Genomic DNA, 15,674 nt, shown 5'->3' with positions numbered 1-15,674 from the left:
CATCCGAAACACAGTGTGTTCAGGTGCTTATTTTTGTTATTGTTATTGTTATTAAAAAACTTACATTTAATCAATTAACTGTGAAACTTCATAAACATTAATCTGGCCAATAAAGCTACTTTATTTACCTGTCAAATCTAATTATTAATCACATTTGGTGCTTGCTAAAAGTTAACTTGGATCCTCTTTACTTGGATGTATGAAATCCAGAACAATTTTGTATTTGGGGGTTTGGGGTTGGTACGATTTGTAATATTTTTGAAAGAAGTCTCTTATACCCCAAACCTTTGAACAGGTTTTGTATATTATTAGCATAATATTAATATTTTTCTAACACTTTTTCTTTGTGAACTGCTTGTTTAATTCACTTTACAACACTTTCGATTAATAAAGTTTTGGTCACATTATTTGTAATTCCATGCAAACCACTTAAATGTGTGAAATGGAAGTTTACTTACTTTAATTGTGCTGGGACCATGTGAATATTGTTGGCATTAACTAAACCTGGGCTTGGGATTTCACATTCCCAGCATGCTTTGCATGAGGAGTTAGTCTTAAAATGAAATATTATTTTAGGGGGTTTAGAGCAAGATGAGAAAGAGGAGAGACTTTTTTGCACTTAATGTTTAATGTTCCGTTATGTTGGTCTTTGGAAGTTTCTGTTATGTAGGGTTTGGGGAGTTAATGTGTACAGCTTGTGTTCAAGGAAGGGTGGATTAATGTTGTACTTTTAATGAGAAATTGCTTTTTGGCAGTTTTGTTTTTGTTGTGTACATTAAAAAGAGTTGCATTTAGTATGTTCAAGTCCGCTATTGCTAAGTGCCTAAGATTCATTTGAGTTACTTTGATGCATTTAATTTTATTAACGTTTACTGAAATCATTTAGGTTTAGACTACATAAAGTATTTTATTTATTTTGAGAATTAAAGGGCCCTATTTTAAAGTTTAAAGTGTAAAGCGCACAGCGCAGGTGCACTCAGGGCGTGTCCAAATCTATTTTTGATATTTTAACGATGGAAAAATGGTCCGTGTGCCGGGGCGCATTTCTGGAATGGGTTGTCCCTATTCTCTTGAAAAGTAATGGGCGTAACGTTCAATAAACCAATCAGAGTGCAATCTCACATTCCCTTTAAGAGTGAGTTGCATCCGCGCCATGGCAGATCGCTATTTACATGGCGGAATTTGTTGGCGGAAAAGCTGAATGCTTCTCAAGCGAAGAAACCAATCTGTTCATGCGCGAAGTTAAAGAATGCGAGCAGATCATCTATCAGACAAGCAGGAATCCACCAAAACTTCCTGAGGTGAAGAAGGTGTGGGATGAAGTAGAATTTCATTCATCATAATGACTATAATCATTACATTTCTATGTATGCATTTAGCAGACGCTTTTATCCAAAGCGACTTAAATTGCAACCAAGCTAACAATTTTCTATTAACATGTGTTTCCTGGGATTCGAACCCCCAACCTTGCGCTTGCTAACGCAATGCTCTATGCTCTAGCTACAGCTATTTTTATATTTATGTAGCCTACACAATAATATTCTTTTACACTGTAATCATTTTGTTTTTAATATTAGGCATGTTTGTGTGATGCGTATCCCTGTGTGTAAAGCGCAAAGTCAGCGCGCACTGTGAATCCGCCCAGAGGTGCATTTTCTACCAACACGCTCTTTAAATAACAAAAAAATATTGCGCCATTGACTTTAGACTTTAGACCAGGTTTGAGTGGCGCAGTCTATTTTCAGCTCTTTAAAATAGCAATTGCGTCAGCAATGTGCCTGAACACACCTCTTTTTTAGACCAGCACACCCATGGGCGCACAAATGAATGCAAATGCATTTGCTAATTAAACGACGTGGCGCTGGACAGGAAAATACGAGACTGAAACTCGGATCTGAAACAGACTGAAACTAGCAAACACACTTGCATTGCGCCGGGTGTATGATAGTGTATGATAATCAAAGTATTTAATTCTCCTGTAAGTTCACTTAGACAAAACAAATCGGTCATTATATTGGTCTGTCTGACCTTAGGAATGAATCAATAACAGTAATATACAATTTTTATATGCAAATGATTTAAATTATGATTTACATATGAACTTCTTTACATGTCAAAAATACTGTACCCATGCTAATGTTGTCATTAATCAGGATGGACTCATTTTGGTGAATATGTGTTTATCTTTAAATGTTGATATATATTCAGGAGCATTTAGTCCATATAAGTTGTGAGTGATCTGTATACCCAAGCATTTGAGAAAAAGAGTTTGAGGACCGGATAAATATTAACAATGCTATAAATTATTTGTAATTTGAGGTGTAACATAAAACTTAAGATAATGAAATATATATGTAGCCGTCTGCAAATGATATATTGAATTAGAAACTAATATGAAATAACAGTAAATCTGTGCCAGTTATGGAGAGATTCTCATTGGTTTGTTTATGCCATGCACAAAGAAAGTTTTATTTGTCATCTCTGAAAAAGCAAATTAGACAGCATTCCCAGTTAAAGATATATATATATATTCATAAAACATAAATATGTATATTCTTGCTAAGAATCAGTAAATAGTGTGGTATACAGGGGACAGCCTTTGTGTGACCCGCTGTAGAGCATTTCTATATTGAACTTTATAAGGCAGAAAAATATGACTAATATCTGCTTTATCGTAAGAGTAGAAAAGCCTCTTAAAGTCAAGAGAGCACTCAGGCACCACCACTTAATATAGATACACTACTCTTTAGATTTTGAGACATGATATATATATATATATATATATATATATATATATATATATATATATATATATATATATATATAATGCATGTATACAGTAGATGGCAAGAACATTTGATAATGCTCTCTGTCAACACAGTGAAGTGAAAACTTGTGATGGTCGTGTGCAGTATCAGTAGTGTTAAATTGGGCACATAAAATAATAGCGCCCGTTTAAGATGGCATCTTTGAATACATTTAAACCTGAAAGTCTGCAATAAAAACTTACATTTATTGACCAAACCTTTGGGTGAAAGCAGTATGTGTGTATTCAAGTGGGTTTGTGTATGTGTGTGTATTAGGAATCAATGATTCTTGGGCCATATACCTTGATGCTGTATAGAGTGGAGCACAAGGGAGTGTTATCCGGGAATCTTTCAATACAGCCAGTGAGTTGTTTGATGTAAAGCACTATTGGGAGCCAGTCAGGTAAAACTGATGACCGCATAAAAGGGTGAGTTTAGAATGCAGGTTCTCCCGAAAGGAGTGACGCAGACAGTCGATGTGGAGCTACATTAGTAGTCCAGCCATGTCCAGTGTAGCAGATGAAGTGTTAAAAATAAGAGGAAGTAAACGTTGGAAGTACTTTTCTTGGATATATTTCACCTTTGATAATGAATAACTCCTTCGCTGAGGACCCACACAGTTGTAGTTTAAGACCCGGTTAATTGTGCTGTCAGACCTGCTCAGTCACGAGCTGCCTGTTCATGGTCCGGCTCTCTGGTTCCTCTGATGGCTGCTTGATTCGGTGTGTCTGACAGGTAGTTAATTTTACAGACTGAATAGTCATGGCTGTAGTATTGTGGTGTGAGATTCCCCAGCCTATGGCAGTGATTAATGATGATGACTGTGTGTTGTGTGTTTGTGTGCCTGTGTGTCTGTAACAATAGATTTGAGCTGTACAGCATTGGAACGAGTAAGTGACATAGCAAAATTTAAATGTGCTGTATTCATCAAAGTAGTTCCGGTGAATCTTCTAAAATGTAACTTTTTAGTAAAAGACAAGTTGTAGTAAAACATAGTCTCATCAACATATGCTCATCAACACTCTTAAAAATAAAGGTCCAATGCTGACATTGCAAAACCTTCACCATCCATAGAACCTTTCCAATGAATAATAGGTACTTTTAGGGGGGAAAAAAGGTTCTTCAGCTTATTAAAATGTTTTTTTTTTTTGTTTGTTTTTATTGAACAGTTCACTGGTTCTTTGGGGAACCAAAAATGGTTCTTCTATGGCATTGCTGTAAAAACCCCTATTTTGGAACCCTTATTTACCTTATAAATATATATATATATATATATATATATATATATATATATATGTAATATGCACTTGTCATGATTGGGTAATCGCGGCAGCTACATTTGTTTTTCTGATTAATTGTTATGCCCCCTTAGCCCAACCCTAGCGCCGCCGCGTTTTTTTGACGGCCTGCTAGCGGATCATTAGGGGCTGTTCACATCACGTCTTTTGTGCGGGCAAGTTCGTTATTTCCAATGTAGGCGCGCGGTATGCGCGCTCATAATGGAAGCAACGCGCTCAACATCTAAACTTTTCAGAATGCCGCAAGCGCACCGCAGGTCATGTGACAATAACTAACCAATCAGCTTCATCCTTTCTCGTATCAACGTTGAAAGCTCAGCTAAGATGAAGGAACAGCTGTTCATAGCTGTATATGGATTGCCATTTTGAAATGAATTTAGTAGCAGAGCTACTGCGAGCGATTTTTAGTGCTGCAAATCCATTTATCCTTTGCTGAAATGTCTTCATTGAGAGAGAGCGTGTCATGGATGATTAGCGACTACAGACGCCCCAGGAGCACTTCTGCCCGAGCGTTTTGGAAAGAAGTAGAAAGCGGCGCGACTAGCGTTTTCCACGTGTTTTTAGGCGCGAACTATTGAAGACAAAAGCGATGACCCTCGGTACCTCTCAGGCTGACATGTTGATGGGATGTGATATCTGAAAATTGTGTCCTGATCCAGTCACGACGCTATTCTCAGCCTGCGCTCCAGCTGAGTAATCAACTTTATTAAAAAAAATAATTTATATATTTTATATTCAAAATGAAAACATGATGTGATTAACAATCAAGTCATTCAAGTCAAGTCAAGTCCCGAGTCTTTAACTTCCAAGTCCGAGTCAAGTCTCAAGTCCTAAAAATAGCGACTCGAGTCGACTCGAGTCCAAGTCATCAAGTCACAAGTCCCCATGTCTGATAATTACTAAAAAACATCTCATTGTATTTTTACAGCTCCTTTCTCGGGACAGGTTGATTTTAGCCTGTCTAATTAATATTCATGAGCCTCTCTTCTGATTGGCCTGTTGTATTCTGAGTGATGCACGGGCAGGCCAACTACAGGTAACTAGGGTCAGATGACATCACAGCGCTAGCTGGAGGCAGCAAAACAAGGGGGAAACTGGACACGGCCCACTCAAACTAGAGCAGATTCGGCTACTCAAGGAGCTTAAAATATCATCTTGTTGTGATGTTGGATGGCAAAATCTACGTAATACAGCACCAAATTAGGAATTTGATCGCATATGTGATGTAACTGGCAGACAAACAAACTGATGACAGCTATGGTTAAATGTGATAAAACAAGCGGACTGGACAGAAACATTTGTTAAAATGCTTGTGTTTGCAGCACACATTTATTGAAAAGGTTCAATAAAGTATTGTCTTTTGTTGTTATGGATGAGTCTACAGATTTCTTGCCATACGTTTCTTGCATCTCATAATATCGTGTATGAATAAATGTCTGTGCATGTGTGTAAAACAACAAACAGAAGAGTATATATATATTACACACATATATATATATATATATATATATATATATATATATATATATATATATATATATATATATATATATATATATGTGTGTGTGTGTGTGTGTGTGTATAATATATAATCATTTGTAATTGTATATACATTGTTTTGATTTATTGTGGCTGGAACAATAATGTAGCTGTAAAAATAGTTGCCTGCTGAAATTGAAATGTATATATATCTTCAACATCTTGACGTGCTAGATAGACACAATGAGTTTGTCTTTACGATACACGTTAGATGTGATCCACCTCATAGTAACAATCCTGTCAGATTGTCCATCCTTTGAGTGAGAATGTAACTTTACAGGTCGGCCGATCTGGTTTCGGGGTTAAAGTTAACCTTTTCGACATGTTTCAGTGCTGTTGTTCAGCAATGGCACAGACGCAATGTTGTCTGGGGGTTTGACAAAAGGAGAGTGGGGTGCTTGGCAATGCACGGGGTGATGACTGAAGGAGGTGACTGTGTAGTACTGACGTCAGCTTTTTACGGAAATCACAACGGTTCGTGAAAAATCACAGCTACTTTAAGCAGACTGTATGCATTTTACTGTGGACCGACTGTTTTGAAATTTAAATAGTAGTTAAATAGCCCCTAGACATCAGTTATTGTGAAAAAGCCAGGAAATTAAACTTTTTTGGTTTATGAACCTGAAGTTATTAGTTAGTAAATGATGGAGAAAGAACTTTTTGTTGTGTTATTGTTGAGTTATTACAGTGGTTCCAATGTATTTGTACTTGTAAACATAGATTTCAATGATAAAAGCTGCATTTAATTAATGTTAAAAATAATTACAAATGTGGCAATGAAGTGTTGTATTTTTTTAAGTCCGGCTGAAGTGTCCAAATACTTTTAAATCTTAAATCTATTAATTCATCATGTCAACAGTTTAACTTTGGTAGCCCTATAAAACTTTCTAAGCATCTTCATGCTCAGACTTTGCTGAAGTAACAGAGATAAAAGCTTTGGAACCAGAGCAAGGGGAAACTCTGACAGCAGACAACTCTATCAATCAGACAAGCATGAAACAAACTCTCAAGGCTCTAACAGCCCTTAAGTGTAGAAAGCAACACACCATGATGCTCTGATGCTGGATTAGATGTCTCACTCAGCTCTGGGAGTGTGTGTAATGTTCAGCCACAGCCAGGAATATGGCTTTTGAATTTTTTAGTAGTTACTGTATAATGACATTATTCAGCAGTCTCTTCTGCTAGTGAACTGCTACTTTCCATGAATAGAGCACAAAACAGGCTTGAAATTGATTATTTGTTAACAAATGTATTTTAAAAAGACGTTTCTTAACTTTTTCAGAAAGCATTGAATTCACAGGAGGTAAAACTAAATATTATAATTTAAAGGGTTAGTTCACCCAAAAATAAAAATCAGCCTACAAGTTACTCACCTTAAGTCATCCTAGGTGTATATGATTTTCTTCTTTCAGACAAATCCAGTCGGAGTTGTATAAAAAAAATTGATTTTCTTTCAAGCTGTTTAATGGGACTCGGCGGGTGTTGCATGCATCAGTCAAAAAAAAGTTTAATAAAAAGCACCAATCCATAAAAAAAGTGTGTCACTAGCGAATCAATATGTTTTTGTAAAAAAAAAAAAATATCAGTATTATTCTCTACAGGAGGGCTTATATTTTATCCCGAGAGCCATGTGAGATACTTTTTTTATGAATGGGTGCCTTTTATGAAACTTATTTTGGACTGATGGATGCAACACCTACTGAGTGACATTAAACAGCTTGAAAAATCAATGAAAATTTTAAATGTAACCCCAAACTGGATTTGTCTGAAAGAAGAAAATTATATACACCTGGAATAATTCATTTTCATTTTTGGGTGAACTAACCCTTTAAATTATTATTTTTTAACTCTGTTGATAAAATCTATAATTTAAATCAATTATTTGTATGATTCTGTAGCATTAAACTAAATAAAATCTCACTACAACTGACAAATGCAGTCAAAATGGCTGAAAAATAAATTAAATAAAGTATTAGATTATTTATTTAAGGCTCCAAACCATGTTTCATTTTGAGTGTCACAATTTAATATAAAGTTGTATAATTTTTTTTTTTTCTAACATGGGAATATCGTCAGATTTGTGCCTGTAATGCTTTAAAAAAAGTCAGTGTACTCTAAACATGGAAAGTGCCTATTTTCATTTTAACATTGATTGCAGATATCTGGATCTTCTAATTACTCTTCAGAGAGCATAACATGATTGTGCAATTCTCAAACCCTGACAGACTGAGATCTAATATACCTTCTGAGAAAAAAAAATGGGAACATAAATGTTTTTGACAAATAAAAAAAAACAGCCTAGGAGCTCTATTAATATTAAAGGGTTATGCACTTGGATTTGCAGCCATGTTTCAGTGTGTGTGAGTATGTGTGTGCTTGCATGCTTTTATCTTTCTGCTGCTGGCCACACTTTGATGGTGTGTGTTGCATCTGTAGTTTCCATCCCTGTCAGATCCTGGTTAAAGGAATCAAAGTCCGACCGAGTCAGTCATAGTGATTTGAGGCCCGCATCAGAAGGGAACACTGAGCCAAGTAATTTCGCCAACTTTTTGGAATGCAGCTTCATAACTCCTTGACAAGAGGATGAGGCCGCCCTTCTGTCCTCTCTGTCTTGTGATGGGCTTTTCTATTTACTCATCATTATTAACCAAACTGCTACCCATTTTTCCAGCAGCCATCTGGAAAAGAAAGGTTATGTTTGGGCCTTGGCTCAGCTGTTTACTGCCAACTCATGCACACTGACACTAACAGGCAAACATTTGTTTTTCTCTCATGACGGGGCAGTCAGATATATTTATTTAATTATTTGTATTTATTTACTGATAAATAGAAAATGCATGCTTTTATCGAGCATGGGCATATTGATCAAAAGTGAGAGAACAGACGTATAAAATGTTTAAAAAGATTTCTATTTCGAATTAAAGTAATGCTGTTATTTTGTTTCCATCAAGTTGTCAGACCAGGGACCTGTTCTTTGACGTCGCTAACTCATTTAGCTGGATTTGATTGTTGACGATTTGGCATGATCTTGGATTGGTTGGTTCTTTGAAGCTCATCCCGGAGTTGCTGTCATAGCAACAGGTCCGTAAGCTTAAACCTGCTCGGGTGATGACAGTTATTATGGAACTGGCTTGATGGAGCGCAGAACATGCAGATAACATGATCTTGACCCTTAAGAAACTTTCATAAATGCTGTCACATAACAAATATGTTTTGCAATGCGATCTGAGTCTGAATAGTCATATCAGAATTCATGTGTCACTCTAGATTGTCATTCTTCATAATTCTGCACTGATGGGAGTCACTCCAAAGATTTTACATGCTGGTAATCTTTGATCACCCTGTGAATATGACAGACAGTTGCAGAGGTGTCAGCGGAGATACAGTGAGCTGTTGAACTCAAGTTTTACAGTGACATATCTACACAAGCTAAGCCTGTGGTGTCTTACTGTAAATATTTCAAAACTTTTCTCTCATTCCCTTCACCTTTGTCTTCCTTATCACCTGTTAACATTTACTTGGCTGTCTAAACTGACATTTCATAGTTCTTTAAAAACACTATATTATACTAGATTATACACCAAACCCAGAAAGAAAATGTTTGACAATTTTAGAATAAAAATGTATGAATCATTTTTATTTGAATTGAGGACATTTTAAAGTGATATCAGATCTAGTTGACATACCATAACAAAACACACACACACACACACACACACACACACACATGCAGTTGTACATTCAGTCTTTTATACCAAGATAACAGGTGCTGTTTTCATCATGGGTATCTGTAGTTAGATAAATGTGATAGAGGCAGAACTGCTTTTACCTTTAGGTACAAACCAATAGAGCAACTGAAAGAGATGAGAACAACTTTTCAGTGAACAACTCTATCGAGAGATTGTGGGAGCCAAGATAAAAAATACACCGCAGAAATGTTAAGAAGTGGGAATCTTAATCATGACCTAAATCTGTGTAGGTGAATGTTGTGGTCAATTATTTGTTTTAAATCATAACAAAAGAAAATACTTATACCAGAACATTAACTTTTGACATAAAGTCAAGGCTATATTTTCCAATAACATCAGACTTCACTGCCAATCCTTTTCTTACTGTATGCCTTGTCTTTTGCTCAGATGCATTGTGTTGATTTTGGTAATGTGAAGTTGTGTCCTGAGAAGATCAATCCACTGTTCTTTTCTCACTTCTCCATCACTGACATCCCTTTTTTCTGATCTCAGGTATCAGACAGGTGTGATTACGTCTACGTGAATGGCAAGGAGATGAGAGGACGGGTCCGAATGCTGCTGAACTTCACGTATGGTTACCTGAGGGCCCAGCTGGAGGTGAAGGTCTGGATTCCCAAACTGCCTCTGCACATCGAAGTTTCAGATACCGAACTCAGTCAGATCAAAGGCTGGAGGATTGCCGTAAACAGTAATGCCCAGAGGTATGAACCTTTGTGTTGGATTCTGAGAATATTGAGTGATCATAGAGCTGCGCTGAATCTACATGTGAAAAGCAGATTTCCACAGAATTCAAACATCTGTCACTCACAGTTCTGTACCTCTCAAAACATACTCTAATTGTAGTATTTTGCAATCTGTTATGGCAAGATTTCAACCAGGTGGTTTCTCTGTAAGTGTGTGTGTGTATGTGTGTGTAATGGTCTTTAAAGGGTCATCCTGAACTGACCGGTCTTCAAAAACAAAAAGAATTAAGGAGTTATATTATCAGACTGAACAAATGCGTTAAAGGAATAGTTTACCCAAAATTAAAAATCCTGTCATGATTTTCTCATTCGAAATCCATAAGATTTCATTCAACTTCAAAACAAAAATGCAAGGTATTTGTCATGACACCAGAGATTTTTCTGTCCCTAAAGTCCACTCCACCAAACGTTTAATGCTTCAGAAAGTTCATAAAGACATCATAATCAAGTAATCAATATGAATTGAGTGGTTTAATGTAAGTCTTCTGAAGAGAAAGGATTGCTTTATATTATGAACGGGTTTTAGTTAGGTTTGTTATCACATATTAAAAATGGAAAATGGAAGCTCAACTGTACTTGCTTGACTTGTGAGGACAAACCTCAGCAGTTCTTGTTCATCACACAAGCCCTTTTAAGCTTTCATATATAATTATATGTTTATCATTGTTACCAGTGTCAAGTTGAATGGTCAAATATTAAATTTGACAGCCCTAGAAAAAATTATTTAAATAAGTAAGTAAATAGATTCAGATCATTTATTCAATATGTTTGGTGGGTAAAGAGCAGAAACCTTTAATTACATCAGTGGTTGGTCTCTTTGACCAGCTCATAAATATTGACATCTCTACAAATACAGAGGCTGAAAATCCTGCAGTTAGAAACTTAAAAGGCAAAAATAAAAAAAATGCTGCAATCATTGTTTTAAATGTGTGAATGATGTGCACAGAAAAGGAGATGTCTATCCCTAACGAACACATGAAAACTCAAAATAATCAGATATATGAAGACACATAATACAAATTTAGTATTTTTTGGGATTAAAAAAAATTACATTTAGAAAAGAAAATAAGTTAAACCTTTAAAGTGGAAATGCACTGAAATCCTGTGGTGAAGCAGGATTATAAGAAGCCCCACACAATCACAGAGAAACAGATGCAGCGCTGGAATGTGAAACCATGAAACAAACTCTCTGTCGGACAGTACAGCAATGCAGTGAACCATCATATAATCCTTTGCTTATAGAACAAAAATTCATATCAAGCATTCATATTGATTTCATCCATATCTATATGAGATTACATTCAAATGAGCGTATGAAAATGTATTAATCGAACCATTTCTAATTATAATTATGCGTAAAAAGAAAAACTAGCTTTGGGTGGAACCTGGACTGGTGAAAAGTCTGTGAATCTGTAAAAGTAGGAAATCTGTGAGTTATGAAACAGGAGGTTGATCATTTTAAACTTATTGCAAATGCTCCTGGCTGCAATTTCCCATCATGCACCTCTAATATTTTGTCGTCATATATCGTCGGGATACATTTCACATCTCTCTTTATAATCTACAAGGATCCACTTGGGCTTGTGAATTCAAAATAGAATAAAGTCAATATATACGATTTCCTAAAGGTATGAAGGCAGTTTCCTCTATGCCTCCATTTCCGTCCGTCCCATGTGGCACAATGATTCATGACGTGTGTGAGAAGCTGAGAATACAGAATGTAAAATATGAAGCTCTTTGTCCGAACCCTGACGGGACCCGATGAGCCTTTATCTTAAATTCATCATTGCCAAATACCCATCTTAATTTAAAATGTATCTTAATTTAATTTGTTAAAAAATACTTGTTTTCATTGGTGCGATGGTCTATTTATAGGCTAAATGAGCCTATGTCTATTTAGAGTGCTGAGATGTTAAGATGTCACAGAGGACTTATTTTATTTCTGTATTCCAACTTCCAAGTGGCCTAGTCTACGTTAGTTATGACTAAATTATGTTAAAACATGTATAAATGAATCATTCTTGACAAAAGGCAAAAGAGCTGTGTGTGTGCGCACATTTGAATAATGTCGGGCTGTAAACGGGTTCGGGCTTTTACAAAGCTGTCAATCAAAATGTACTGGTCGGGCTCGGGTCCTGTCGGGCCTAACTTATGGCCCGATAACGGCTCTAACTCATGGTATACTGGTTTGTTAGATTAAGTTCATGTATTCATAATAACTCGTTTTGTGGTTTATTTATGGATATGCTCTCTAAAGCTGTTTACTGCTAATGAGGTGTTCTATATATATATATATATACACACAGAATGAATATTGGATGCTGATTGCTTTATACTTCTTTCTTTTTTTTTGCATCAACCTGCTTGTTACGCAGTTTGATTTATGTGTGTGTTTCTAACATTACAATTAAACGAAGGGTTTGTGCATGTAACTCATAAACAACCCTTATATTAAACATCAAGCACAGTTGAAGCTGAAGTGGATGTTTTTATTTGTATTTTTTTATGGTAAAGATTTTCTCTAAATTTAATTTGCAGAGACAATATATGCAATGTAAGCCTACTGTAGGCTGGATTCTCAGAAAAGTGTAAATGTGCAGTCAGATTTACCACTGTTTGTGCTTCATAATTTGCTGTTGACAGTGGACATATTGGAAAATTGACTTTTTTATGGACTTATATATTTTTATGAACACAATTTCACTGGATTGTCACCATTGTGACCAAGTCATAACACTGTGTCTCCGTGGTGCTATTTGTTTGGTATAGGTGTTTGTATAATTCTTTTTGTTTTGAGCATCCAGCCCATTCCGACACTGTGACAGCTAAACCAATGGTTTGAGTTTGGGGTGGGGCTATTATGTTTGATCGTCTAATCACAATTAAGGGAAGGGTTCAGGAAGCCTTTTTGAAGTAAATATGATTGCAGTTCTGCTGTTTACACACTTTATTTTAAAGTCAAGTCATGATTATTTATATAGCGCTTTTTACAATGCACAAAGTGTCAAAGCAGCTTTACAGTTTTAAACAGAGAAATAGTGTTCTTCTCTGGCCAGACGAGACCAGCAGTTTCATTCTAGGTTGCAACAAAGTCAGATTGTGCAGAGGACTCATCTGGTTCCCGTGGTTTTTTCCTGATGGCCTTCTAGGTGATGTATTTATCACAGACTTTATGAATTTATAATATTAAGTACAATAAACATCCCAGAAGAACATCACATTATACTACAAAACAAAATAGATTTATGTATCACTAGTTTTGAATATAAAATGTATTATTCATTTTCGTTTTTATTTCGATTTGATGTTTTGTAGTTATATTTTTTTTTAATTGGGAGACATTAGTGATGCGCGGGTCGGCTTTTTTTCCAACCCGCAGGTCCCGCTTTTCTGAAATCATTTGGCCCCACAAATAAAGTAAAATTTCTTGACCCGCCCCGATCTGCCCCGCGCATCGGGGACATCACGGAAGTTGTTACATTGTTGCTTAGACCTTCGTATTGTGACCTTATCAAAGATAAAATATAAAATAAGAAAATATATATTCCAAATATTTAATATACCTGTAGGCTATAGGGAATTACACTAGTGATAGTTCGTACGTGAACAAATATTTTAGGTGAACGAATAGTTTTCGAAATTAAAATTTAATGAAATAATTACAATTTTTAATTATGCAAGAACACCTTGTGCTTTGTTCATCGGAACAACTTATTTAGACTATTTATTTAATGTGATGATACACACACTTTAATAAAGCCAAATCAGTTTTTGTCACAAGTATATACGTTCGTTGACTTAAGACATAACACAAGACACTCTTTGTTGCCACCTGCTGTGGTGTATTTGTGTAATATGAAGAAATGGTCACTGAACAAATCAGTGAATTAATCATTTTGGTGAACGAATTGGAAATAAACAAATCTCTTGAAATAATCAAAATGTCCACCACTAAATTACACGCAACATAAATGGATAAAAAAAAAAAAAATGTTTTTAGTGACCCGCCCCAACTCGCCCCACAAATAAAGTGCCCATTTCTTAACCCGCCCTGCCCCGACCCGTGGGGCCCCCGAGTTAGGAGACGACCCGCACATCACTAGTAGATATCACTGTTATTACTGTTCGTACTTTATGTTGATTAGTATTAGTTAGTATTAAAAATAATTCTTCCAAATGCTCATATAATAACTCATTCATTCATCTAAATATTATAGAAACTTAAGAATATGCTCTATTAATTTGGAGCAGCTAGTAACTAGCTGGCAACACCACAACAACACCCAAAAAATGCAAATGAAGAGAAAGTTGTTCTCTGATTGTTTTTCGTTTTTTGTTTTATTGCTGATACCTTGTAATGGTAAAGTGTTTTGTGTATTTGCCGACTATGTACTATATGTCATGCATGGATTTGAAATCTCTGTTGAAATTAAGGTGCATGTGATCAGTGTATAATGATGATTTTTGGACAACACTTGTTAAGTTGGACTTAAATGTGACAAGCGAGCAAGCCCTACACCAGCAGGATCTTCATAGATCTGTGTCTCTGGTAGTGGGAGGTTGTCTGTCAGTGTGGATCGAGTGGACTCTAATGAGGGGCTCGATTGCCGTCCTCCAGACAGCCTCAATCTCGGAAAGCACTAACAAGATGGCCACCTGATGCAATCATATTTTGATTCAGTGACAGAGACACAAAGTCCATCCTAATGTCGCAGTGTTGTGGCAATAATGCACATTGCCGAGGTGACACCTCAAGAACCCACTCACTCACGTTCTAGTGTTCATCACACTAGTTATTCAGCAGCACCCACACACTGCTTGGTGTTGCTAGTTCAGTCAAACAATAATTTAAAATGGGTGGTTAAATTTACACTGTTTTTGAAGATGGGGGGCCTCAGTGTAAATGGCATGGCAAGTTTTTCTTATGAATATGAATTCGGCCATGCTGACATTACTAGGTATAGGGTTTGGAAATGTTTGACTCAGTGTTTAATTGCCTGGCCAATGAATGTCAACTACTTGAATGTCAAGAAAGAGTTTAAATGATAAAATGTCCCATTAAAGTCACAATTAAACAATTGGTGCAGCCAGATTTACTATTGTTTGGCACATAAGGGTGGGAAAATTTTAACCATTCAAGAGGAATCAATGCATGGTTTCATGTGTGATTTCATGTTAAGGCAAAATATATCTCCTTTCAGATTTCACAACAGATTCAAGTTTTTCACAAAGATTCACAAAAACCAACTTGGTTTGAAAGCGATTTCTTTATGCTAAAGCTATATCAAATTATTTTCCAGTAGGGATGTAACGATTCACTCAACTCACGATTCGATTGGATTCAATTAAAAAATGAGATTTCAGAAATTATAAATTAAATGTGTCTATTTGCTTGGCCATTTTTTTGTGAAATGGAAATATAATACTATAATAATACTGTGTACTAATACAGCTCTTGCAAATTATTGCTCTTTTGTTGGATTTGATTGTTTCTATTGTCCCAATTTGAAAGCGTCTGCTAAATGACAAATTTTAAAT

At 35.9% G+C, this 15,674-nt stretch overlaps 1 protein-coding gene across 2 annotated transcripts in view; it reads left to right on the top strand.

The window, feature by feature from the left end:
* The window catches only part of LOC113107395 (transmembrane protein 132C), a 210,893-nt gene that overhangs the window by 182,786 nt on the left and 12,433 nt on the right, over positions 1 to 15,674 (top strand). Inside the window, exons 1-2 of one of the 2 annotated variants that reach the window (XM_026269882.1) lie at positions 1,182 to 1,310; positions 9,886 to 10,094. In XM_026269882.1, the coding sequence (XP_026125667.1) occupies positions 1,233 to 1,310; positions 9,886 to 10,094 (287 nt within the window). In that variant the 5' untranslated portion in view covers positions 1,182 to 1,232. Of the gene's footprint in view, positions 1 to 1,181; positions 1,311 to 9,885; positions 10,095 to 15,674 lie in introns of those variants that run through there. The other variant, XM_026269881.1, reaches the window with a different exon arrangement.

This window comes from Carassius auratus, chromosome 8 (genome assembly GCF_003368295.1).
Source record: "Carassius auratus strain Wakin chromosome 8, ASM336829v1, whole genome shotgun sequence".
Classification (NCBI taxonomy): Eukaryota; Metazoa; Chordata; class Actinopteri; order Cypriniformes; family Cyprinidae; genus Carassius; species Carassius auratus.
This window is presented reverse-complemented; position numbering and strand designations above follow the sequence as displayed.